We start from the raw sequence: 24453 nt of genomic DNA on the forward strand, positions 1-24453 counted from the left end.
ACAATGAGAAATCTGGTTCTCATTACTTATGATATATTCACTGGTTTGTAGTTACAAAATTGCCAACCTGTAAGCTTATGAAAACTAGGTTTACTAACTTGAGCATAGTATTTGTATGCAGTTCTTTTTATATATTTAGCCTTTGTGATATCTAAAAGTTTTCTAAAAGTTTTCTAAAAGTCAAAAGTTTTCCAAGTAACTTAGGTTTAATTTTTTCTTATTCCCTATTGTAGTTGACATTCATTTGTAGCACAGTTAATTTGTTACAGTTTTGTATTGTTTTTTAGGTTCCCCCTCCCTTCCTGTTTGATTTTAATTATATTTTGGAGAGTATTTGAAACATTATTGTTGTTCTAAAGAGTCTGAGTATATACAAAAAGATTAATTCAGAGAAAAGTTGCTACCTCCATATGCCTGCGAATTTTTTCCATTTTCCCTGGATTTCTATCCTTTTCCAGCTGTGCCTTGTGAACATTTCTAGTTCATTCTTACTATATTTTGCACAGGTAAACAGATGCACTATATTTTCTTATATTCTCTTCTTCTTACATCGCCTTTTTTTTCCATTTAGTATTGTATCTGGAAATCACTTCAAATAACAGTTTTTATACCTGTGTAGTATTCCACAATTTATTCAATTGCTCTTCTCTGTAGGAGTATTTAGGTTTTATCCCATACTTTGCAGTTATAAACAGTGCTACAGTGAGTAACGTCATGTATATATACTTCTGTTATTGAATATTGGTTAGATTTTTTGCATATTCAGCCACCCTGTATTTCTGAATTAAAGTCAATCTGCACATTACGTATTAATGTTTTATATAGAATTTTTGCACATTTGATAGTGTGTTAGAATTGCCTATAGATTATTTTCCTTCATAATTGCCTTGTCAGATTGGTATCAAAGTTAGGCTTGCTTACAGAAGAATTGTGGAGCATTCTTTTTCCTGTTCTATGGAAGATTTTGTATTATATTGGCATTATTTCTTCCATTAATGTTTGGCAGAATTGAAACCTCCAGGGCCTGGATTTGTCTTAATGGGATGATTTCCAATTACTTCTGTTCTCTCTTTTGTCTCCCATGTATTCTAATCACATGCATTTATGCCCTCTTGCCTTCTATGTTACTTACCTTCTTTCATATTTTCTGTTTTTTTGATTGTCGTCTTTAGTTCTGAGTTTGTTATCTCTCTTCCAACTCCCTACTTATCTCTAATTGATCTACTCTATTAAACTAATCCATTGAGTTCTTAATTTTGCTATTTTTTATTTTAGAAGTATGTTAAATTATTTTAAAAATCTGTGTCATTTACAAAATGATTTCTAAGTCTCTGCCAAAGTTTTCAGTTTTTTATTGACTGTATTAAGCATAGTTACTTTTAATGTGGGTTTGTTCAAATACCTGGAACTCCTATTGATCTGTTTCTGTTGTCATTTTACTCTCATTTATATGTGGTTTTGTGTCCTGGTATATTTGGTGATCTTTACTTATGTGCTAAGCATTGTATGTGAAATACTATTTCTAGCAATAATTCCTGCAGCTAAGATGATACCATCTTTCTACAGAAAAGATTTTCATTTGCTTTTGCTGGCTGGAGGCCTGGAGTCCCTTACAATTTGGGATTGTTTTATCCACTTTGGGCGTCATGATTTTTCTGGGCTATCCAGATAGTCATTTGTTTTAACTTTGTTTTATTTTTAATCCCAAGGTGCAGCCCTTTGATGTCCCAACAAAAAAAGAAAGAAGGCAAACATGACCTATTTGCCAGAACCCCAACTGTTGGTGACTTCAGGTCTCCAACTACTTTTATTTTTAATATACTATTTGTTAGAGCAGTTTTGGTTTCATGGAAAAATTGAACAGAAAGTACATAGAGTTCACATATACCCCCTGTCCATGCATACGGCTAAGGCTTTTAAGTATATTGCTCAATTCTATAATTCCTCTCCTGGAATTTATGTGTCCAGGAGAAAAGCAGTCTAAAACACCAGACTTAATGTTTAGGTGTTTATCTTCTCTTAGATCTTGGCCTGGTAATTCATTAACCAGTTTGTTGTTTTCTGATCTCTTCAAGTAGTGTTTTTCAAATAATTATTCCAGCTTTTCTGGTTGTTCTCAGAGGGAAGGTTTACCTGAACAATGTAAGCCTGCTATTATTGAATACAGTTGTCCCTTTTGCTGTAATACTGCCAGTAGAGTACATTTTGGAAGGAATATAAAGGTAAGCCTATTTTGAAAATGGCACAGCTAAAAACTTTTCTATTGGCATAGTGGTTTAAAATTTTTACTTTCAAGCACACAGATATACAGCAGGTCTCTGAATAACATAATGTTAATGTGTTTCATTAAAATATTGACTAGAAAATAATTTTGGTCTACACTCAAAGAAATGATATTATTTGAGAACCCTGCTTTCATTTTACATCATTGAGCTTAGTATCACAATTTCCAAGACCCTATCGATGATGTTAAGTGATAACTTGTTATTGTAGAAATTAAGGTCTTAGTTTTTATAATCTTTTATTCTAGCTCGTGATGCTGATGAGCGAGAGAAGTGGATCCATGCCTTAGAAGAAACAATTCTCCGCCATACTCTTCAACTTCAAGTAAGAATTTTTGCATGACTTCTGGATACTTCATTAGATTTTTGTTTGTTTGTTTTCTGTTTTTCTTTTTTAATAACAATGATATGTGTGAGAATTTAAAATTTCAGAGTTGCTTATTCTTTATAGTATTATTCTTTATAGTATTATGGTTTATGAGAAACCATACTAAACTATACTTGTATTTACTTACTGTACTTACTATATTAAGTAAACTTACAGTCACAATCTTTTGCTTTTTTCTATAGGGTAAAATACTAATTTTTGTTTCTAAAAATACTTGTGCAAGGCAGTGTTGAAAGTGAAATTATTTTTTTAAATGAGCCAGATTCAGTTTTTAAATTTGGAATCTATATTGGTTATTGATATAGCCAAATTATATAATAATGCTTGATAATAGATGTGTTGAAAATTTTACCTACTTTTCTTGTTATCAAATTTGGTGATTACCATATGTGTTGGGCAGTACTCTTTGGGATAAAACTGAAAGTAAAAACCCAAGCTGGTTTAAAAAAAAAAGCAGTGTGACTTAGGTGTGATTTGAAGTAGGCAGTTAAACAATATTGTGAGAACCCAGATAGATCATCTCTATTTCTAGGTTCCAGATCTTCTGAATCAGCTTTGTTTTTAGATAGGTTCTCCCTTTGTGGTATTGGTAAGGTAGATGCAGCAATTTCAGCCTCTCATTGTATCCATAAGAAGACATTGTTCTTTCTGACCAAATAGAATTTAGTAGGATTAGTACTGATCACATTGGCTTTAGTCATTTCCCCAATCTTGACAGTCACACTTTCACAGTCATATGTTCTACTCTTGTAGAATATTTTACTGACAGCAAAGTCAGAATAGGGGGGGGAAAATATGCTGGGTCACAAAAACAACTAAATCTACTCAATCATACTAAAAATATCAAAATTTTTATTTTGATTAGTTTTATTTACAGATTGAATTTTAGAAAACTAATGTTATATAATTCTCTACTTTGTCCTATACTAGGAATTGACTTGATTATACAAGGTGCTGTAGGGCATCCAGGTCCTATAGGATGGTGAGTTACCATCATTTGAAAGTATTCAAATAAAGACTTAAGAAAAACACTATTTAAATAAGCCAAAAAGAAAAAGAAAAATACCGGATGGTCTCACTCATAGCAGGAATCTAGAAAACTTAAATAAGGGACCAGGAAAATGAATAACTATAAGAAAGTGAAAATCAAAATCAACAAAAAACTATGAACCAGAGACACTTTTAGGGGGGCGGGGGCGGGAGGGGAGGGATTGGGGTCAGAATGGGGGGGCTGCAATTGTATGGGGAATATAACAATAAAATTTATTTAAAAAAAAAAAAAGAAAAACACTATTTAAAGATGTGCTTATTAAGGGTCTATAATAAATAAATAAATAAATAAATAAATAAGCTGTTGAATTAGGGGACCTCTAAGTTACTCTATGAGCCATGTTTTTTAAAAGCAACTTCATAATTTCTGTAGGTTTTTGTTTTTCAATTTAGGCAATTTTATAAATGACTATAGCATCCTATCAGCACATTTGTGATCCAGAAAGAAGATAAATATTGTAAGAATGAAATTAGACTGTAGCAGATGAGGTTCCTTCCACAGTTGGTCAGACTGACATTCAAGTCTCTCTATGATGTATTCTCAGCTTACCATTTTAGACATTATCTGCCAGTATACCCCTGTATAAACCTTCTACTAGAGTGTTGCTTCTTACTTGTTTTCTTCTGAACACATTTTTTTCTTTTTTCTTATTTTTTTCTTTTTTATATCATTGTTCATTTTTAAACAATATTTTACTTCCCCCCACCCACTCAGGTGTAGTCCCCATAGAGTTTCCTTCACCATTGCATCCATGTACCATCATCTCAGTCTCCTGTGCTTCTCCTTCCCTCCCTCTGATCCCTCTTCCTCCTCCTTCCCTGCAGTATGTCTCTCATTTATAATTGTCTGTTTTTGCTTTGTTGTGTTTTATACTGTTACTATTTTTTTACACTGACGTCTTATTTGGTTCCCCTATATTCCTGCTATAACTGAAACCTTCCGATATTTTTCTTTTTCCTAATTCCCTCTAGTTCTGTCCATGTTGCTGCGAATGGCATGAGTTTATCTTTTTGATTGCTGAATAATATTCCATTGTTTATATATGCCACATCTTCTTGATCCAGTCCTCTATTTTTGGGCATTTGGGTTGTTTCCAGGTGTTACCTATTGTAAATAGTGCTGCAGTAAACATAGGTGTACAGGTATTCTTTTGAATCAGTGTTTTTGTGTCCTTCGGGTAGATCCCTAGTAGTGGAATTGCTGGATTGTATGGTAGCTCCATTTTTAGTAGACTGAGGAACCTCCAGACAGCTTTCCATAGTGGTTGGACCAGCTTGCACTCCCACCAGAAATGTAGAAGAGTTCCTTTTTCACCACATCCTCACCAAAATTTGTTGTTGCTTGTTTTTTTTTTTTTGATATATGCCATTTTTACTGGTGTAAGGTATCTCAATGTGGTTTTAATTTGCATTTCCCTGATTATAAGGGATGTCGAACATTTTTTCGTATGCCTGTTGTCCATTTGCATTTCTTCTTTGGAGAAATGTCTTTTAAGTTCTTCTGCCCATTTCATGACTGGGTTGTTTGGTTTTGTTGCGTCATGTGAGTTCTTTGTACATCTTTGTGATCAGCCCTTTATCAGTTGACTGGAGTGCAAAGATTTTTCCCCAATCAGTGGGGTTTCTCTCTGTTTTGGTTAATGTCTCTTTGAAGTAAAACTATCACTATTTGCAGACGATGTGATAATATACATAGAGAACCCTAAAAGCTCCACAGAAAAACTACTCAAAGTAATCAACCAGTTCAGTAAAATAGCAGGATAAAAAATCAACACATACAAATAAGTAGCCTTTCTATATGCAAACAATTAATCTGAAGAAGAAGGAATCAAGAAAACCATCCCTTTTATAACTGAAACAAAAAAAAATCAAATACTTGGGAATAAACCTAACAAAAGAGATGAAAGACCTATACAAAGAAAATTATAAAACACTGTTAAAAGAAATAGAAGACACAAAGAAATGGAAAGACATCCCCTGCTCATGGATTGGAAGAATTAACGTGATTAAAATGTCCATCCTACCAAAAGTAATATACAGATTCAGCGATATTCCAATAAAAATCTCAATGAGGGCCTCCCTGGTGGCGCAGTGGTTGAGTGCCAGGCTGCGAAGCTGCCTGCAGCCTCTGCAATGCCGGTTCTATCCCCAGCCACCGGGCAAGGGTCCCACATGGCACTCAAACCTCTCCTGCCGCCCACTGCTACCCTCAGCAGTGTACTTCGTCATTCTGCCTGTTCTGCTCTCCACTCTGGCTCTGGTGAATTCTCTCACCCTCCCATGTTCTGATTGTACCCAGTGCTTGTATAAATAAATAAATAAATCTTTTAAAAAAAATTTCAATAACATTCTTCAAAGAAATAGAACAAATACTGATGAAATTCATATGGAACCACCAAAACCACCAATAGCCAAAGCCCTACTGATGAAAACAAAGGAGAAAGGAAGTATCGCACTTCCAACTTCAAGCTATATTACAAAGCCATAATAATTAAAACAGTTTGGTATTGGAACTAAAACAGATAAACAGACCAATGGAACCAAATAGAGAGCCCAGAAATAAAACCACACTTACATGGACAACTGATCTTTGACAAAGGAGCAAAGAACATGCAATGGAATGCAGACAGTTTGTTCAATAAATGGTGCTGGGAAAACTGGACCACCACATGCAAAAAAATGAAACTAGATCACTACCTCTCACTGTGCACAGAAATCAACTCAAAATGGATAAAAGAACTAGACATAAGACGTGAAACCATAAAATATATAGAAGAAAATATAGGTAAAACATTACAAGACATACATCACAATAACATCTTTAAAGACTTATCACCCAAAGCAAAGAAAGTCAAGGAAAAGATAAACATCTGGGATTACATTAAACTGAACACATTTTTTTGCATTTCTGGTATCCACATTCCTAAGCATGATGTTCTCTCTCTCTGATATCCCACTATCTCCACTCTGCTTTTGCATACTAAACCTTTTCTTCAAAGCCCAGTTCAGAACTGACCTATTTGGTGGAGCCTTCCTTGACGGGCTCTTGTAGGTTCCATACCTCAAACTCAAAGTGATAGCTTTTCTTTGAGTGTTATACTCTTTGTATAATATGCTATGTTCTTGCCATATTCTTGTATATCCTTTTTAAATTTTTTTAATTTTTATTTTGTGTGTATATTTCTTTTCACAATTTTATTTTATGTATTTTTTACATAATTTTTCAATTTTGCACAATGTATGCATTTTCATCTTGGTTATAGTCCCCATACAATTCCCACCCCCCCCTTATTTTGACCGTAATCCCTCCCCCCCATAGTGTGTCTCTGGTTTATAGTTGCTTGTTGATTTTGATTTTTACTTTATTATAATTAGTCTTTTTCCTGGTCCCTTATTCAGGTTTTCTAAATTCCTGCTATGAGTGAGACCATCCAGTATTTTTCTTTTTCTTTCTGGCTTATTTCACTGAGCATGATCCCTTCCAGCTTCATCCATGTTGCTGCAAATTGCATGAGTTTATCTTTTTTGATTGCTTTGTAATATTCCATTGTATATATATACCACATCTTCTTGATCCAGTTATCTATTTTTGGGCCATTTGGGTTGTTTCCATAGCTTAGCTATTGTAAATCATTCAAGACCTAGTACACTTACTTCTTCATTCCATTTTTTGATGGAATCCTCTGTGGTATTTATTTATACCAGAGCTGGGGTACAGGCCAGAGGCACGGGAGGGTGAGCAAATTCACCAGAGACGTAGTGGGGAGCAGAACATGCAGATGTACCGAAAACACTGCTGAGGGGCGCAGCAAGCGAAACAGGAGAGGTCTGCTGAGCCATGTGGGTCTCTCCCTGGCCGGCCAGGAATTGAACCCGCTCTGCAGATGCTGTGGACAGCTTCACGGTGCTGCCCTCAACCTGCTGTGCCACCAGGGAGGCCCTCTTGTATATCCTTTAAACTTGTATATCCTGTAACTCTCACGCCCCCAATAAGGATACAAACACCTGAAGATTGGGGTACCTAATCTGATCTAATTTTCGGTACTTAGCTTTGCATTCTACATTGTTTTGATTTGGATTGTGTCAAACAGATGTCTCCCAGGAGCTCATCCTCAATATATTAAAACTAGGCTTATCATCTCAAATTCATCCCCCAAGATTCATGCAATTTTTCTCTTTTAATGATGTTATTATCTGAGTTGTTGAAGTTTGAAAGTTGAGTCCTTTTAAGTGGTAACTTCTAATCTCCCAAACCTGAGAATCATCCTTTTTCTTTCTTCCTTTCTCTTTCTTTCTCTGCCCTCCTCACCTCCCTCCCTCTCTCTCTCCCTTCCTTTTCTTACTACTTCTTTTTTTTTTTAAAGACTCATGCACATTCTTCCCTTCACTTTGGGTATCATGTTTGTTACGTCTTGCCAACTCTATTTCCAGTGTCCTCTTAATATTCAAATATATTCTCTTCCATAAATTAGCAGGTATAATTAATAATCTTAGGGCATTCATAACTATGAAAAACCTTTAATAGTTTACATTTGCCTGTAGTATGAAGTAAAACTTGTTAGGGGATTTCAGGCATTCTGTGATTTGCCTCCAGCTTTTCTTTCCACCTCCTGTCTCTGCATGTACCTAATGCTCCACGTAGAAATCTTTGGTGGTTCCATGCTCCTACTTATACTGCTCCCTCTGAGTCCTCACCATCCTTAAACCCTAAATTCACCTCTTTAATATTCTTTGTAGTCATTCAAGACCCAGTACACTTATTACTTCTTCATTCCATCTTTTGACAGAATCCTCTCTCTTCTTTCAAGTCCTGTGAAGATTGAGTTTCCCATAGTCATTCTAAGTTTGTTGTATGTTGGTTTGTGGTATTTTTTCATGTCTTTACACTCAACTGAATGGGACATTTCTTGAAGGAAGAAGAGAGGAGCTATTGGTTCTTGTAATCCCCGCTTGTTAGCCTTTAAGAGGTATTCATTGTCTATTTGATGGTACTGATTAATGGAGGGGAAGTTTTCCTTTCACATTCTTTATTTACCATACTAAATTTTAGTGCAGATAAATGCTGAGTGATTACTAGGCAAAAAATTGGTCACTAGAAGACTGAGTTTTTTACATCCTATAGTTTTTGTAATATCCCATATTATACAAGCTAATAAATTATGGCAATTTGGATATCATACAAGTATAAAAATCAGTTTTATAAACATGAGTAAATTTGGGCACATTTTATAAAAAACTCTTGCAAGCCCACAATTCCATTATTTAAAGTGTTATAATGTTATTTAATGTGTACAAACAATAAAGCCAGATATAAATTTGTTAGGTTAAAAATCTAAACTTCGGCATACATGCGCTGCTGTATGGAAGGTGGTAGACTCATCTAATCACTTTTCTCTGTTCTAAGTCTGGGAAACTTTAAATTGTGCAGCACATGCTTTGAGGTCATTTGACTTTCACTTTGCACATGTCATTTACATGTCAAGACTCTTCTGTGGTAAGTAGTAGTATTTGATGCTAACTTGATTAGAAATAAAAAGCTGGATAGTGAAATAACTTGGTAGCTCTTGCATTTAAGGTTGTTGCTGAGTTGATTCAGTGTGTTGCTGTACAAATTTTTTGAGTTGATCAGAAATGAAAACATGTAAGATTATGGGGAAGACTTAAAAACCCCGATTTGAAAATCCTCATGTAGTACAGACCTTTAAGTTTTTACATTTATGCTGTAAATGAGTTGATATTTAATTCTTTTTTAACTAAATGATTTCTTTGACTCTTTGGGTCAAGAAAGCTGTATTTGTCCTTGTATATATAAGTTTATGTAAACCACTGTCAACTATATTTTAGGTGGTTATCAAATTGGAATTTCACTGTTACTGTCTTATATTTTGTAGTTTTCATTATAGTTTTGATTGATTTTGATGTCAAGCCCTAGAGAGAAAGGACATGAATGACTAATGTTTGGTATAATAATATGGCTGGTGAGAAGAGGGAGAGCATGCATTCACCAGAAATACCATCGAATCTGTGGGTAAAACATCATTAAACATAAAGGAAAGCTGATAAAATCCAGGTGATAAATTGTTATCAAGGCTGGCAAAGCAGTGGAACCGCTTTGAAACCTTTTTAAATCATTATAATTAAATACTGACAGATTTTTGTTACAAACACAAGTTTAGTATTTAAGTTGCAATTTATGAAATACATCTGAGAAATTAATCTTATTAGGATACTTGATTCTACTCTTTTTTCATATAATGGTTTATGTGTCTAACTGGCTAAGATTAATAGAAATCTTATGACTTTTTTTCTTGAGTGTTAAGCTTTTGAACATACATTTCAACTTATCAATATATGAAGATCTGTTTACTACCATCCTTTTGTTTTCTTTGCCTCATTAGGTTTTATTTTTGTATCATGTAGAAAAGAGGTGTATTTGTTTTTCTCCCTTTGAAACCTTTTGTTTCCCAAAGGAAATGATTACAATGTAGATGTGTCACCTGTTCCACTGGTGAAGTGTGGAATAGTGGTAGCCAGTTAGCTGGGTTTCCTATAACAAAGGAAAATTCTCCTCGGTGAGTGGTCAGTGTCCCATTACTGAAGGCAGATGAGTATTTGACTCCAAAATTGGAATTTAGGATCCTAAGATAATATAATTTTAAAAATTAAATAGTAATAAAAGGTTCATATAGAAAAACAGAGGACTTCTGCCCCTCCACTTTCATTGTTCCTTACCGCACTAACCATTTTCAGCATTTTTTAGCTGCTTATATTACTATTTTCTTAGCTTAGTACCTGGCATTGCATTCATACAAGAGACAATTAGCATCTATTTCATGCATCCTCCCTGGGTGAGAAGATGCCAGGGAGCACACTGTCAAAGCCAGTGTTGGTTTGTACAGAGGGTGTTTATTGCTAACCTTGAAACAGATATTTTTCTTTGATAATGCATTGAAAACTGCATATAATTTACAAACTAACTTTTGGAGCATGGTGGCCTTGATATAGGATATGCTTCCATAATTTGCCAAGCAGTATATTTATTCCATCTGACCACATTCTATGTGGTAATTTGTAGAGTGACTTTAATTTTAAGATTTCTGGGTCTGGACAGACAAAATAGTGGAGCTATATTTATATCCTGCTTCTGAGAGTTGTCTTAGTGTTAATCTGCTTGACCTGTGTTAATCAGTTTGACCTGTGTAGCTAGGCAAAGTCCTAGAGAAACCCTGACTTTCCCCTTTACTTTTGCTTCTTTTTTTCTTCTGTTGCTACTGAAAGTATTTGTCTTGCATATCTAAGATGACATCAGAGAGAATGTGATTTATAGGTAAATATTGGGCTCTCTAATGGAAATAATATTTTTAAAGTAGTAAATGAATTCTGTAGTTAAATTTTTCTTTTGATATTAATAGCTATAGGTTAAGTTGGCCTATTTTTCACTTGGTAGATTTCTTGCCATTTTAAAAAATTTATATACTTTTTACATTATCGTTTATTCTCCTCTCAAGTGGAATCCCCATAAAATTATCACCACCGAGACACCATAGTCTCTTGTGCTCGTCCCTTCCACTCTTTCTTTTTTTTTTTTTAAAGATTTATTCATGCAAGATCTGGGGTACAGGTCAGAGACGCTGGAGGGTGAGAGAATTCACCAGAGACAGAGCTGGGAGCAGAACAGGCAGGAGGACCGAGGTACACTGCTGAGGGGAGCAGCAGGCGGAGACAGGAGAGGTCTGTCACTCCATGTGGGTATTTCCCTGGCTGGCCGGTATTCGAACCCATGCCGCAGAGGCTACAGACAGCTTCACAGCACTTCGCTCAGGCCTCTGGGCCACTGGGGAGGCCCCCCTCCCACATTTTCATTGGTTTCCCCCCTCCTCAGCTGAATGTTTTTGATTTATAGTTTGCCTGCTATTTTTTTTCTGATCCTTTGTTTGTTTGTTTTCCTTATGTTTCTCCTATAAGTGATACCAGCTGATATTTTTCTCTTTCCCTTTGACTTATTTCACTGAGCATAATCCTTCCAGTTCCATCAATGTTGCTGTGAATGGCATGAATTTATCTTTTTTGATTGCTGAATAGTATTCCATTGTGTATATATACCACATCTACTTGATCCAGTCATATGTTTTTGGGTATTTAGGTTGTTTCCATATGTTAGCTATTGTTAAATAGTGCTTCAATAAATACAAGAGTGCAGGTTTTCTTTTCAATTAATGTTTTTGTGAACTTTGGGTGATTTCTTGCCATTTTAAAGGCCCTCCCTCACCTGGAATGTTAGGGTTTTGATTGTTCTCAGATTTTTAAAATACTTAATCACCGTATTATATTTTTTTATCTTGAACAAAAAAACAAATACACAACAGTTTTGTTTTCTCCCTTAATAACCTTAGTTTAGATAGGTCCGTTTATGTGTTATTACATATGGGTTGAGGAATTATGAACAAATTGTAGAATTCTTTAAAAGCATTTCAGTTGCTATATTTGCTTAGAACCCTCCAGCTTCTTGCCATAAAAAGGGTAAAGTTGTATTGTGTAAATACTTTTTATTTTAAATGTTCCATCTTTCCTTATGCAGACTAACTTTACACTAGGATTAGAAAAATGAGATCTATATGTCTGTAACAAATCTCTAGTATAAAATAATAAAAAGATAGACTTTGGAGTACAACTGTGACTGCTTTAAATGTGTAACTGGAACATGGTTTTATTTATATGTATTATTAAGTGACTCATAAATAATATTCTCTATTGCCATTATCTATAAGTTTTCCTTCTGACTTGTTTCATTGATGATGATGAGAGATGTAGAAGACACTTTAAAAAAGAAATCTGAGTGTTTAATTAAGACATTATTAAAAGCAAGGTCCTTAATGATCCCTTGTCTCTAATTTTGGATTATGGAAATTTTCTGTCTTAATTGTGGTAATAGTCAATATGCACGGTTATCAAAATATATTGAGTTGTACATCTACAATGGATGCATTTTACTGCACATGAATTATTATAATAAAGCTAATTTAAAAGAATTACTCAAACATGTATAATTATAGCTTGTGGTGAGTTTCACAAAGAAGAATTGCATAGACTATGAGAATAGATAATAGGAAGAACTCACATAGGCAGAGAGAAAACAATGATGAGTAGGATTAAGAGTGAGATTGGTATCAAGAAGAAAATGTAAAAGACAACAATAATGACATATGCCAAGATCCTGAGGCTAGAAGGTCCATGTCAGATTAGGGAAAGTTGAAAAAGACCATGTGTAGAAGACTGAAAATGAAGGCATACAAATATAAGAAGGAACTAGAGTGTTAGTATGGCTAAACTTGCAGGCCATTGGTAAAAACAGTTGATCCTAAGGATTTGCAGTTCTTAAAGTGGAGGGGATTGAGAGAAGAGTGATGACAGAGTAATGAAATTGGTTTTGGAAATACTAATGTGGCTGCAGTTTTAAGAATGAATTGGAGGAGTTATAGTAGATTCATGAAAATCTCACCAAGGAGATTATCGCAGAGGACAAAACCTGTAATAGGGTAGTAGTTAGGGAAAGAGGTGGACAGAATTGAGAATGTATTTAGTAGTAAAAACGAACAACTTGTTATGGATTGAATTTGGAATGGGGGAGGTGTTGCCTGCTTGGTTTATGGTTTGCATTTTAGGGTAGATAATAGTGGTTTTTATCTACTGAATCACAGAAAGTACTAGAAAAGGACAAGGCATTTGAGGTGCAGGAATAAGAGTGCATGTAGTATTGGACATATTGGGGGAAAAAAAGTCTAAGGCAAACTGAAGTACTCTCTTACACTGAGTGCTGCAAGCCTTTTGTGCAGTGTGCACTATGCTAGTTTTGTAAAGGGTACCAGTAGTTAGAAAAATCAGATGCTTAGGAGTTTATAGCAGAGTTGTAAGTATATATGCATAAAGGAAAATACTAAGAGCCGAAAGATTGTCTCCCGTATCAGTAAGTTAATTATTTATGTCTGTGATTTCCTACATTTTTGGATGACTCTTTAGAGGGATCTAGAACCCAGAACATTTCATCTAACTTGAAGTTCTGTCATTTGGATTCCCGAAGCATCTTCACAAGCCACCTACATTCCTTATGGAGCTGTGGCACAACAGCAGACCCACGGTGTTTAACTGGATTAATAAAACAGGCTCCAAGCTTCTGCCTATTGATATAGTATCTTCTCCTTCCCCTTTTCCTCCTGCTCCCCCAACCACGAGACCCAAACAGCTTTCCGGAAGTAAACAAAAGCGGTTATCAAGAAGCAGCTAGGCTCCACAGTTGCCAGAATACTGGGCTAGAAGCCGGTGGGTGTAGGTGAAATACGTTTATGTCAGTGAGCAGCTCCTTCGCCAGCTGTCACCCAGTGGGAATCCCCTTGCCGATGCCCAGAGGCTAAACGGCACTCCCTCTAGCAGCGACCTCCCTGTTCAGCGGGAGGAATGGGCGTTAGCCGCTTTTGTCTCCTCAGGGGGCCTGGCGCAGCCGGAACCCCAGTACTGAAGAGGAGCCCTGAGCCCCTTGAGGGGGTGATTGGTTGGGTCGGGCCTGGGCCGGGTGCTGAGAGCCTGCCAGCCCCCTCCTCCCTGTGCCCCCGGCTGCTGCGGGGCTGTTGACCGACTCCCTTTCGCTTCTCCACCCCCAAGTGGGCCCAACCGCCAATCTTCAGCTCACCTCCCCGCAGCAGGTGACCCATGGCCAATCGCCAGGGGTCTCTTTGCCAGGAGCAGGCAGGACAGCCAATAGGACGTCCCGAGGCCGACCGAGGCCGGGGCGGGGCGGGGGCCGCGGGAGGGGAGAGGGAAGGGGTGAGGAGGCGTGTCCTGGGGGGACTAGGTGAGCCTGGCTGGACCTTCTACACCGCAGCCCCCGCGATTCAGCGGAGGGGGGGGAGAAAAAGGGGTGCTCGGAAGCGGCCTCTGGCTCCCTCCCCTGGAGGCACAGAGGGCGGGGGGCCTTGGCGAATGGCTTTCTTGCTGGCCACTTGCGGAGTGAGTAGACCCTGAGGGTCTGGGAGAGGGGCCGGCCCCCACCCCTGAGTCCCTGGGGTCCCTGCTGCCTGCCCAGGCTGGGGGCGAATGTCGCCCGCTCCCTGCCTCCTCCCCGCCGCCCTCTGGGGTGCGTAGGACGTTGTGGCCGCCCGGGCGCTCTCCTCCCTGGGAACTAGCCTCACTTCCTTGGCAGGCCGAGGTGGGTTGAAGGCTAGGCTAGGGCCTCCTCTTCCACCAAGGGGTCATTTCCCAGCAAACCAGTCGTTGAAGTGAATCTCTTCCCCTTTTCGATTCATTTTTGTGAAACCGGTTTCCTTTCTCAAGCTGTGTCAGTATTATTTGAAACACAAAAGTTTTTTATTAGCGGTGAAAGCTTGATTTTGACCACTTGCCCATGAACAGACTCCAGTTGCAGACCAAACATTTTCTGTTGTTGTCTTATTTTTGGCACCGTGTTCTTGTCTGATCCAGTATTTTTATGTGTAATAATTATGGACGCTATTATTTGTGAGTATGTACGTATGTACGTGGGAAGGGAGGTTGTTGCTGTGCTCTTTGGGTGGCTTCTGTTAAAATATGAAAAACTTTAGTCATCGGGGCTCACATAAAAACTGAAGGGAAAGGCTCTCAGTCCAGCTTAGTTATTAGAGTTGAGTGTCATAAATAGAATAGGAAATATGTTTGAATCATCATCCTTTTTTTTGTGGTATTTATACACTACTTCACAAGTACTTTTGTTAGGAAAGAATGAGAGAGGTATTGAACATGAAAAATTTTTACTAATTTGAAATAACTTTGGGGGTAACATTTGGTTTTGCTTGTTAATCAAACTGTTTATTTTTATCTGTGTTCAGGAAATTAAAAACAAATCAAGCAATTATTTTTCCTGCTTTTCAGTAGCGAAACTGGAAGCGACCTTAAGAATAGTAGATGGAGTTTTAAGAGCTTTTGTAGTTAACTTTAAATTGGTAGCTCTCAGCCATTATCTGTGAATCCTCTCCATGAACTTTGCCTGCATTGAACTGAGTAGATGATAAAGCCTTTTAATGAATATTGTTAACATCTCTCACTTAAAAAAATTTTGCTTTCACTTTTTGTGGGTCTTGCAAGACACAAATTAAAGGGGGAAAAAAGGACCGTTTAACTTTTCCTTGTCCAGGAAAGATATTTATTGCCACAAATGAGTTGTGTCCGCCCCTTCCCCCAGCTTAAATAGGCAATAAGAGCGATAATAGAGAACCTGGATCTGTTTCCAAAATGTCCTGAGTTTGGTTTTTGCAGAGGTGACATTATACTTGAAGTGTCCCTCAATAAATACCATTGCAAAAGGTCACATCCATTTTGATATTTCTAAAGTTCTGGATGTTATGATTTTAAGGGGCAAAGATTGTATTTGATCATAATTTAACCTCAGCCATCCCCAGCTGATATGAAGATTAGAAGGGAATTTAGTTTAATGAAAGTTTGGTTTAATCAGAAATGAGCATTATGATACCACCACATTCTGCTGATTGAAAAATCCTGCAGTAGCGTGGGTTGCACTCCATTGCTTGAGAAAGAGGATGTAAGACTTTTATTCTAAAAAGCAAATTCTAGGGTATTCCCTGGGATATATCAAGTTCTATCAGCAGCTAAACCTTATACTGTAGAATGATAACTGATATTTTGGCAATTCCATTGAAACAGAAGGCTTTTATGATTAATGTACTTACCTTCAAATTATACTTAGGAAGATTTTTCAGTAAAGGTTTAAAAAAAAAAGGTTACAATGGAAAGAATAGTTCTTAGACTGAAAACAGAATTAAGTCAAGTATCCCTCTCTAAATATTCTAATTAATTGAAATTCTGCCATACTTAAGCAATAGTCATTAAAGCAAATTTTTTTAAGGGTAAAGAACTGGGGTGTAGGCCAGAGGTTTCGGGGTGAAAGGATTCACCAGAGATAGAGTAGGGAGCAGAATAGGCAGATCAGCTGAAATACATTGCTGTGGGGAGCATCAAGCAAGACAGGAGAGGTCTGCTGTTCCACATGTGGGTTAGCTCCCTCAGTGGGGATCAAACTCGGGATAGTGGTGATAGTGATGAGATTTAACCCTTAGGCCACCTGGGAGTCCCCAGGCCATTTTCTAGCTCCCTAATTTTCCATGCCCAGTCACCATATCCTATTAAGTGTGCCCTAGTAATTTCTCCTGAATTTTGCCTTTTTCCATATAATGCTTTAATTCAGGCACTCACCAAGCTATTTACCAAAGTCTCTTCTCTTCTTGTCATTGGACTTCTGTTCATACGCTATCCAAAAAGAAATCCAGCTGATTCACACCTTTACTTTCAAATATGTTTTAATTCCTTCTTGTTAGAGCCCAGTGGCCGGGGATGTTCTTCAAGCCCTTTGCAACTTGGCCTTAATTTATCTCTCAAGTTTGGACTCAGCCCAAGTTTTCTACCCAAGGTATCCACCCTAGTACTATGAACCCTTACACTATGAAGTGTAAGCACAAATGGTTCTGGGGTAGTATGATAGGAAAGACACAGCTTGAGAAGTTAGGGACACTGCATGGATGGGATTAAATTTAAACTCATGCCAGATTAGGTAGTGATTATATATGCTGTTAACTGTACTGTCTGTAAAGCTGTTCTTTGAAGACAATTATAGTTCCTGGCACATAATAGCTATTCACTAAATATTTGTGTCATTAATGAATGGTAGTGATTGCTCTGTGTCTGTAAGGAGGGAAAGAGATTCATACTCCTTTGTACATTGGAGTTCTATTATTTCTGAAGATACCTTTAAGAATTTTGCTTCTTTGCTATATTGACTAAGCAACTTCCCCCTTGCCAAATAGGCCTCTTCAAGTTATTCTGCTTATTCAGTTGTTTGTTTGCATTCTCTGCATTCTTTAGTTTTTATTTACTCACTTTCAAGGCTACACTAAATGATAGTTTACTTGTATTCTGACATTCTTTGTCATACCATGGAAGACTTGGCAGTAGTTGGAACCTCTATGTTCTTATTATCTTTATTTAAATGAAATAAATTTTTTTTCCAAAAGTGTATAAGTGGACCTTAGGTTTCTCCAATAGGGTGAGTTATTTAGTCATAACAATGTTCACTAGCTTTACAGAAATACTGGAGATACTAGGTGCTAGAATCCTAAAACTGGACAGAATCTTAAAATCACCTTCTACCTACTTTTATAGTGAAGGAAACCAGTCTCCAAGAAGCCAAATTACTTGCCCAAGGTTACACAGTCAGAGGTTGGAATAAATAGGGCTAGAGCCCTATGATGCTTCATCTTTTATTATCTCTAGGGAGAATGGAGTGCTGCAGTGGTGCTGTTCTTTATCCACTGCTTTGTCACTCCTCCAAGCCCTGATCCTTTTTCCAGTTCAGCCACTAATTTTGGGTTCCTTTCGATTCAACATCTGGATCTGAGAAATAACTGACATACTTCTCCAACCCCCTTATTTTGACCCCAGTCCCTCCTTTCCCCGCCCCCCACCCCCCCATAGAGTGTCTCTGGTTCATAGTTGTTTGTTGATTTTGATATTTTCTTTCTTATAGTTATTCTTTTTCCTGGTCCCTTATTTAGGTTTTCTAGATTCCTGCTATGAGTGAGACCATTCCAGCCTATGCATGTTTTAACCTGAGTCTGGGAGTATGCTTTTCCTGGTTATTCTCCATTTTCCTGCAGATTCATTCTCTGCCCTTCTATGCACTCTGTTCCAGGAGACTGATCTTTATAGCCTCTCTCATTTGGGGTCTTCTATCCTCTGGCTTCTGGTTGGATTTAGCCAATGGGAGGCAGCATCAGGAGATAGAAAGGGAAAAACAAAGTGAACCTTTGGCGTATTCATTCCTGTTGCTGCTTCTCTCCTCTGGAGCATTTCTGGCAGTGTCTATATCCTACAAGTGTCCTTTTGAGTTGTTCCTCCTCTGATTCAGACTTAGGGTGGTGAAGACTTCCTAATAACTGGGTACCTCAACATCCATTGTTAGTTTCCCTAACCCCACCCTCACTTCTCTGGTTACTTTATTAAAGAGAAGCTTAAACATCCCATCTGAAAATGCTGTTTCCTCCCCCATATCTCCTCCTATAATACTTTTCACTTCCCCATCTGAAGTGAATCCTCTACTCTACTGTCTGAATCCTCTACTGTCTCTGTGAAACCTCATCTCCATAACTTTCTCCTTTGAATAGTGTCTTTCTCATAACACTTATTTGTAACAATGCTGTTACAAATATATGCTTTCTAGGCATATATCTCCAATAACAGACTTGAAGTTCTTAGGGCAGGGTTTGTATCTCCTTCTTAGCATCCCCAAAGCATCCAGCTCAGTGCCATAGTCAGAAGATGCCCAATGAATAATTATTTTAACTGAATTTTAAGCCCAGAGTAGTATGTGAAAATATGCTTATGAGAAGATTTGACATGAGAGAGTGAGATTTTTTTCTTCGTTTACAACACTGTGCATGATTTAGTGGAACAGAGTCACATCTCATATGTATGTTGTCACACCAGCCCCACCTTCAAAGCCCCCATAGTCCTTTACCCTTGACTGTTGGGTCCCCTTCTCCTTTTGCTGCCAGCCTCCCACCTCTAGCAGCCTTAATGCTGCATCTTAATTCTAGGGTTTGCTTTGTTTTTGTTTTGTCAATTCCTTTGTTATTTTTTTTCTCTATAAACCAAGTATGAGTGAAATTATCTTTCTGATTTATTTCACTTAGTATAATCCCTTCCAGTTGAGATAATGAGTTTTTAGGGGATTAGTTAATTGTCATTGTCTGATCTTTACAGATGTGTAATACAGTTTGTTTTATTGATTTTCTTAAGAACTTAATTATCCTTAAAAAAATCAGTATCCATACTTATAATAAATTAGAATACCTAAGTAAGTTAGCTTTTTCATGAATGCTCTGATTTACAATCAGCAGGAATTTCTTGTTCTTTGATTACTTTTCATGTTTAAATACTAATGGGTAGCATTTAATTTAGAAGATTTTTATTGAGCACTTGCTACAAACCAAGCTAACCTGCAGATACAGTAGAGAACAAAACAAGGTCCTTTCCTCATGGGCATATATTCTATTCATAACAGACCATCTTGATCGATTTTTTACAACAATTAAGCAAAATTAAGATAATTTTGTGTTAGAGTTTTAATGACTTTAGGAAAAACTGAACCGGTTTCCTTTTAACTGTTTGACATTCATCAGTAACTAAAATCAGATTTACAAAAACTACTTTGTGATTTTTAAGGATAAATATCAAACCAATTATAGAATTTAGTTTTTGTTCTATTGTTTGGTTGTATGCGATAGACACCTTAATATTTGATTGATTGATTTGGCTTGTTAATCACTTAACTCTCCTACGGTGTTGTTTTAATTTTCAATTTGGTATACTTTGCTATACAAAGATACCTGGTTTGTTAGAAGATGTGCCAGCTTTTGTTTTTGAAAATATTTTATAATAAATTTTCAGCAAGATTTATGTATGAAAACTGCAGTCATTGTCAAAATTTGAACTACTAAAATTCTGAGTTTAAGGCTTCATCTGGTTAAGGGGAATTTCTCCTAGTTATACATAGAGCAAATCTCCAGAAAACTTATGTAAAATTTTGAATTTTGGAGCAAGAGTAGGGAGAATTTTGGATTTCCAGAATGCTGTGAAGCTGAATGTTAGGCAATAATAAGAAGTTGGAAAGAGAAGATTGTATTTTTTCCGTCCCATCTTAGAACCTGTTTAGATTCTGGAATGACTTAACTTTTGCCTTAAAGACATTTCCAGTGGCTGGCCAAATAATGTGTGAGAAGAAAACATTGACTGTTTGCCAACACCATATGGTCAAACAGTGCTTTGTTAGAGGGAGTGATGGAGTAGGTGTTTCTGTTTTTTATGAATTTGCTTTCTTGAATGTTGAGTCATAATCATGTTATTGGCAGGAAGAATGTGGAAAATATGTACTTTCTTTGTTTTACTGGCCATTTTTCTTCTCAGCTTTTAGTCTCATGTAGTGATGATTGCTAATTATTAAGTGCCTTTTTTTTTGCTTGTACTTTATAAGTGATGTTATGCTATATTTTATTTTGCTTGGAAAGGTGTATCTTTTTTTTTTTTTTTATAAATTTTATTGTTATATTCCCCATACAATTGCAGCCCCCCATTCTGACCCCAATCCCTCCCCTCCCACCCCCGCCCCCCTAAAAGTGTCTCTGGTTCATAGTTTTTTGTTGATTTTGATTTTCACTTTCTTATAGTTATTCATTTTCCTGGTCCCTTATTTAAGTTTTCTAGATTCCTGCTATGAGTGAGACCATCCGGTATTTTTCTTTTTCTTTTTGGCTTATTTCGCTGAGCATGATCCCTTCCAGCGCCATCCATGTTGCAGCAAATTGCATGTGTTTATCTGAAAGGTGTATCTTGAGGAGCTTCAACATTGCCAAATTTATTCTCTGAAGATATTTTTGGATTTTTGGATAATTTTAATAGAATAATGCTGGTGATTTTCTGTGCTTAAACTCATAACATTTTTGAAAAATAGTTATAACCTGTACAATTTCCAATTTTTTTACATAGTTTTTTATTTAAATCAAATTCACGTAAATTAATGCATACTTTTTTTAAAAAAATCATCACTTCTTAGCCCTTTCTTACACTTCTCATTTGTAACATCTGCTCTTGTCTTTTAATATCTCATACATCCTCTATCTGAGGACAGTATATTAAATCAATATTTGGAATCAGGAGATGGAATAGGAGCTTGCTCCATCCATTTCATGTATCAACCTGTTAATTGCATTACTTGCCACGGAGAGGAATATCAGACAATGTGAATGTGTAAAGTAAAAATTAACAATCCCTATCTCAAATGCCCTTTCTTCAGTTCCATTCCCTAGGAGTAATATGTTTTATGTGTTTTGTTTCATGTGTTTTATTTCAGTGGAGGGGGGGGGAGAATGTGTGTGTGTGTGTGTGTATATAAGGAACTTTTTAAAAAATGTACTATATATTCATGTGTCTACTTATCTAGCATAAGGTAACCATTCAGTTAATATTAATTGACTTGATTTCTGCTGTCTTCTCTTTCTGTAGTTTGCTTTCTACATACAGAGCCTATAAAATTGCGTTTCATTTTTTATTTTTTAAAAAGTAATTTGCTACGTTTTGAAACCTCTAAGGCAATCTTATATGCCTTCCAGGCATTTATATTATTAAATGTTAGTTACATTTTTTTTATACAGAGGATGACCATATACTTTATAGTGGGACACTTGTAACAGCAAAGGGGGCTGCTAGTAATTTTGTTGAGATAACAGGCACAAGTAGGGACTGTCCCAGGCAAATGGTAATATGTGGTCATCCTGTTTGTAAATTTAAGATTTTTTTTTTGTTTTATTTAGTTTTGAGAATAACTTTTGTGTGGCTTTCTTGAATAAATTAGAAGTATTTTTGGAAAGACAAAACTATCGGTGACTTAAATAGAGGAAAATGTTATACATCCTAAACTGGTTTTGTGCAGTTTAGTTTTGAGTATCCAAATAACTTTGCGGAATCAATATTAGTCTTTTATTCTATAAGTCTAAGGGTTAATAAAAGAATCATTATTAGATGAAGAGATATTAAAGAGCAAGCAATTACTCTAAAAGTTGTGATTAAAGTTCTTGGATATTGTCTGTACCTGATTCCTGTTTGACAAAGCAGTTCATTTTTCTCACAACTATATGAACAACTCAAATTTGTTTTGTGGCATTTTTTCAAACAAATTCTTATGCATAAAACTATTTTTATTGTAAATGTAAAGATAAAAGCAGTTCTGTTTTCAATGCGGAAAAACAAATTTGTATTCAAATATTAGATTGCTTTATGGCAAAAAGGACTTACATTCTTTAACACATTGTGACAAATGTAATAATAATTCAGTACAGTTAACCTTTTGTGGTTAGCATAATACCCAATACCTTCTGAAAATCTCATGTGGAGTTTTTTTCTGATATGTTCTCCATTACTATAAATTACCACTTGTTTCGTCTATTGCACATACCTTTAAAAAGTACTATTATCTGTTATCTTCTCCAGTGTTCAAGTTACTGTTTGTTTTCCTTTTTTTAAAAGAAGTTAAATACATTTTAACTTATGCTTATATATTCCTTTCTCAGTTGTAGTTCTCTATGAATATTTCATGTGTTTTATGGCATTACTTAGTTATATATTTTGTTTTTAGTCATCAACTCCTAATTGAATGCCTTTAAGTTAAGCTCTAGTTTAGGGCCTGAGGTATAAAGGTAAATTTTGTTATTTATGATTCCAAATTTTGACAAGGAAGCGGAACACCCCTTGTGTTGTTTTATACATCTATCCAGCAACCTTGAGTACTTTAGTATTATTCTCATCCCTAGAGAAAATAGAAACAGTGAAAGTAACTTTGCTTTCACAGTTATTTAATATTGTACAGGTAATTGATTAGAAGTTGCAGATTCAGGATCTGTCCTTTTGTGTTCATTATATTGGGCTTCTTCAGGCAATTTTTTAGATTACCGATTAGTGCTCTTATGCCATGATTTCTTTTCAAGTGGCCTTGTGCCTTAATAGAAAAATATTATGGATTTGAAGTCAAAGGACTGGGTTAAAATACCAATTTAAAAAAAACTCTACTGGATGATTTGGATAAGCGAGCACTTATAAAATTAGATTAATATCTGTTCACCTTACTATATTGTAATAAATGAGAAACCTTTAAAGTATCTAATAGAGGACCTACCAGTCAGAAAAAAAACTTATGTATATAGTGTGTCCATGGTGAATCCATGGTGTTAAGAAATATGGAACTGCTTAGAACTACAGAAAATACCTTACCTTTTAGAGCCTTGTTGGGGTGGGTACTTAGCATTTGTTGGTAAAATAGCTATAGCTACCTTGTTGATTAAGGAGAAACTAAATTTGGAGCCTTAAATTATCAGGACATTGATTTAAATGGAAAATAACTTACTGGACTGGAGGTAATAGTGGAGGAAAGAGTTTAATAATAGGCCCAATTTTATGGACATTTTTGAAAAGATCATCTTTACTGCAAATTAATTGATTTTTGAGTATTTTCTAGAATTGAAAAATAGAGGGAATTCTTACCTTCAAACCTCTCTAAATCCTGTTCTTCCTTTAGCTGAAATGGTTGGACAGACAACAGATTATATACTGTTTTTTCCTTCAAGAGAAAATAAGTACTCAGTAATTTAAGGAAATCATAGTATAGCCCATATAAAATTATGGCCTTAATATTTCTGCTTTCTTAATATACTTTTCTCATTAGTAAACCAACTTTTAAAGTATTTGGTTAGGCAACAAAAGGGTGTCATTTCTCCAAAAACTTAATTTACTGACAAATTTCTGAGAAACAGAAAAGCCACAAAGTTTGGCATAATATGTTCTTTCACTTATTTATTTTCAAACTTATACCATTTGCTACTTGTGTACCTACTTTTCCTCTGTATAGTTACAGATTTTTCTCTTATTTTTCTCTTAATTATTGATGTCAGACTCACAGCATGGTAACTTTCTATTCTCTCTTTTCCTTACCTTTATGGAAGATCAGTACCACACTTGCTTTTTTCCAGTCTTCTGGTATCTCTCCAGTTCTTGAATTTTCAAAAATAATTGTAAGTGATTCAATTGTAAGTATGCCCTATACTTCTTTCATTGGATGAAAGCATATCTGTGATGCATGTCATCTCAAAT

The 24453-nt window shown here is 36.1% G+C and overlaps 1 protein-coding gene across 8 annotated transcripts in view; it reads left to right on the top strand.

Moving 5' to 3' along the window:
• Positions 1-24453, top strand: part of OSBPL9 (oxysterol binding protein like 9) — a gene marked incomplete at both ends in the record, with an annotated part of 114928 nt that overhangs the window by 45935 nt on the left and 44540 nt on the right. For 3 of the 8 annotated variants that reach the window (XM_084243450.1, XM_084243452.1, XM_084243453.1), the window contains 2 exons: positions 2531-2607; positions 24306-24374. In XM_084243450.1, coding sequence (XP_084099576.1) covers positions 2531-2607; positions 24306-24374 — 146 coding nt within the window. Of the gene's footprint in view, positions 1-2530; positions 2608-14618; positions 14722-24305; positions 24390-24453 lie in introns of those variants that run through there. The other 5 variants (XM_084243455.1, XM_084243456.1, XM_084243454.1 and 2 more) reach the window with 3 other exon arrangements.

This window comes from Talpa europaea (assembly GCF_964194135.1).
Source record: "Talpa europaea genome assembly, chromosome: 9".
NCBI lineage: Eukaryota > Metazoa > Chordata > Mammalia > Eulipotyphla > Talpidae > Talpa > Talpa europaea.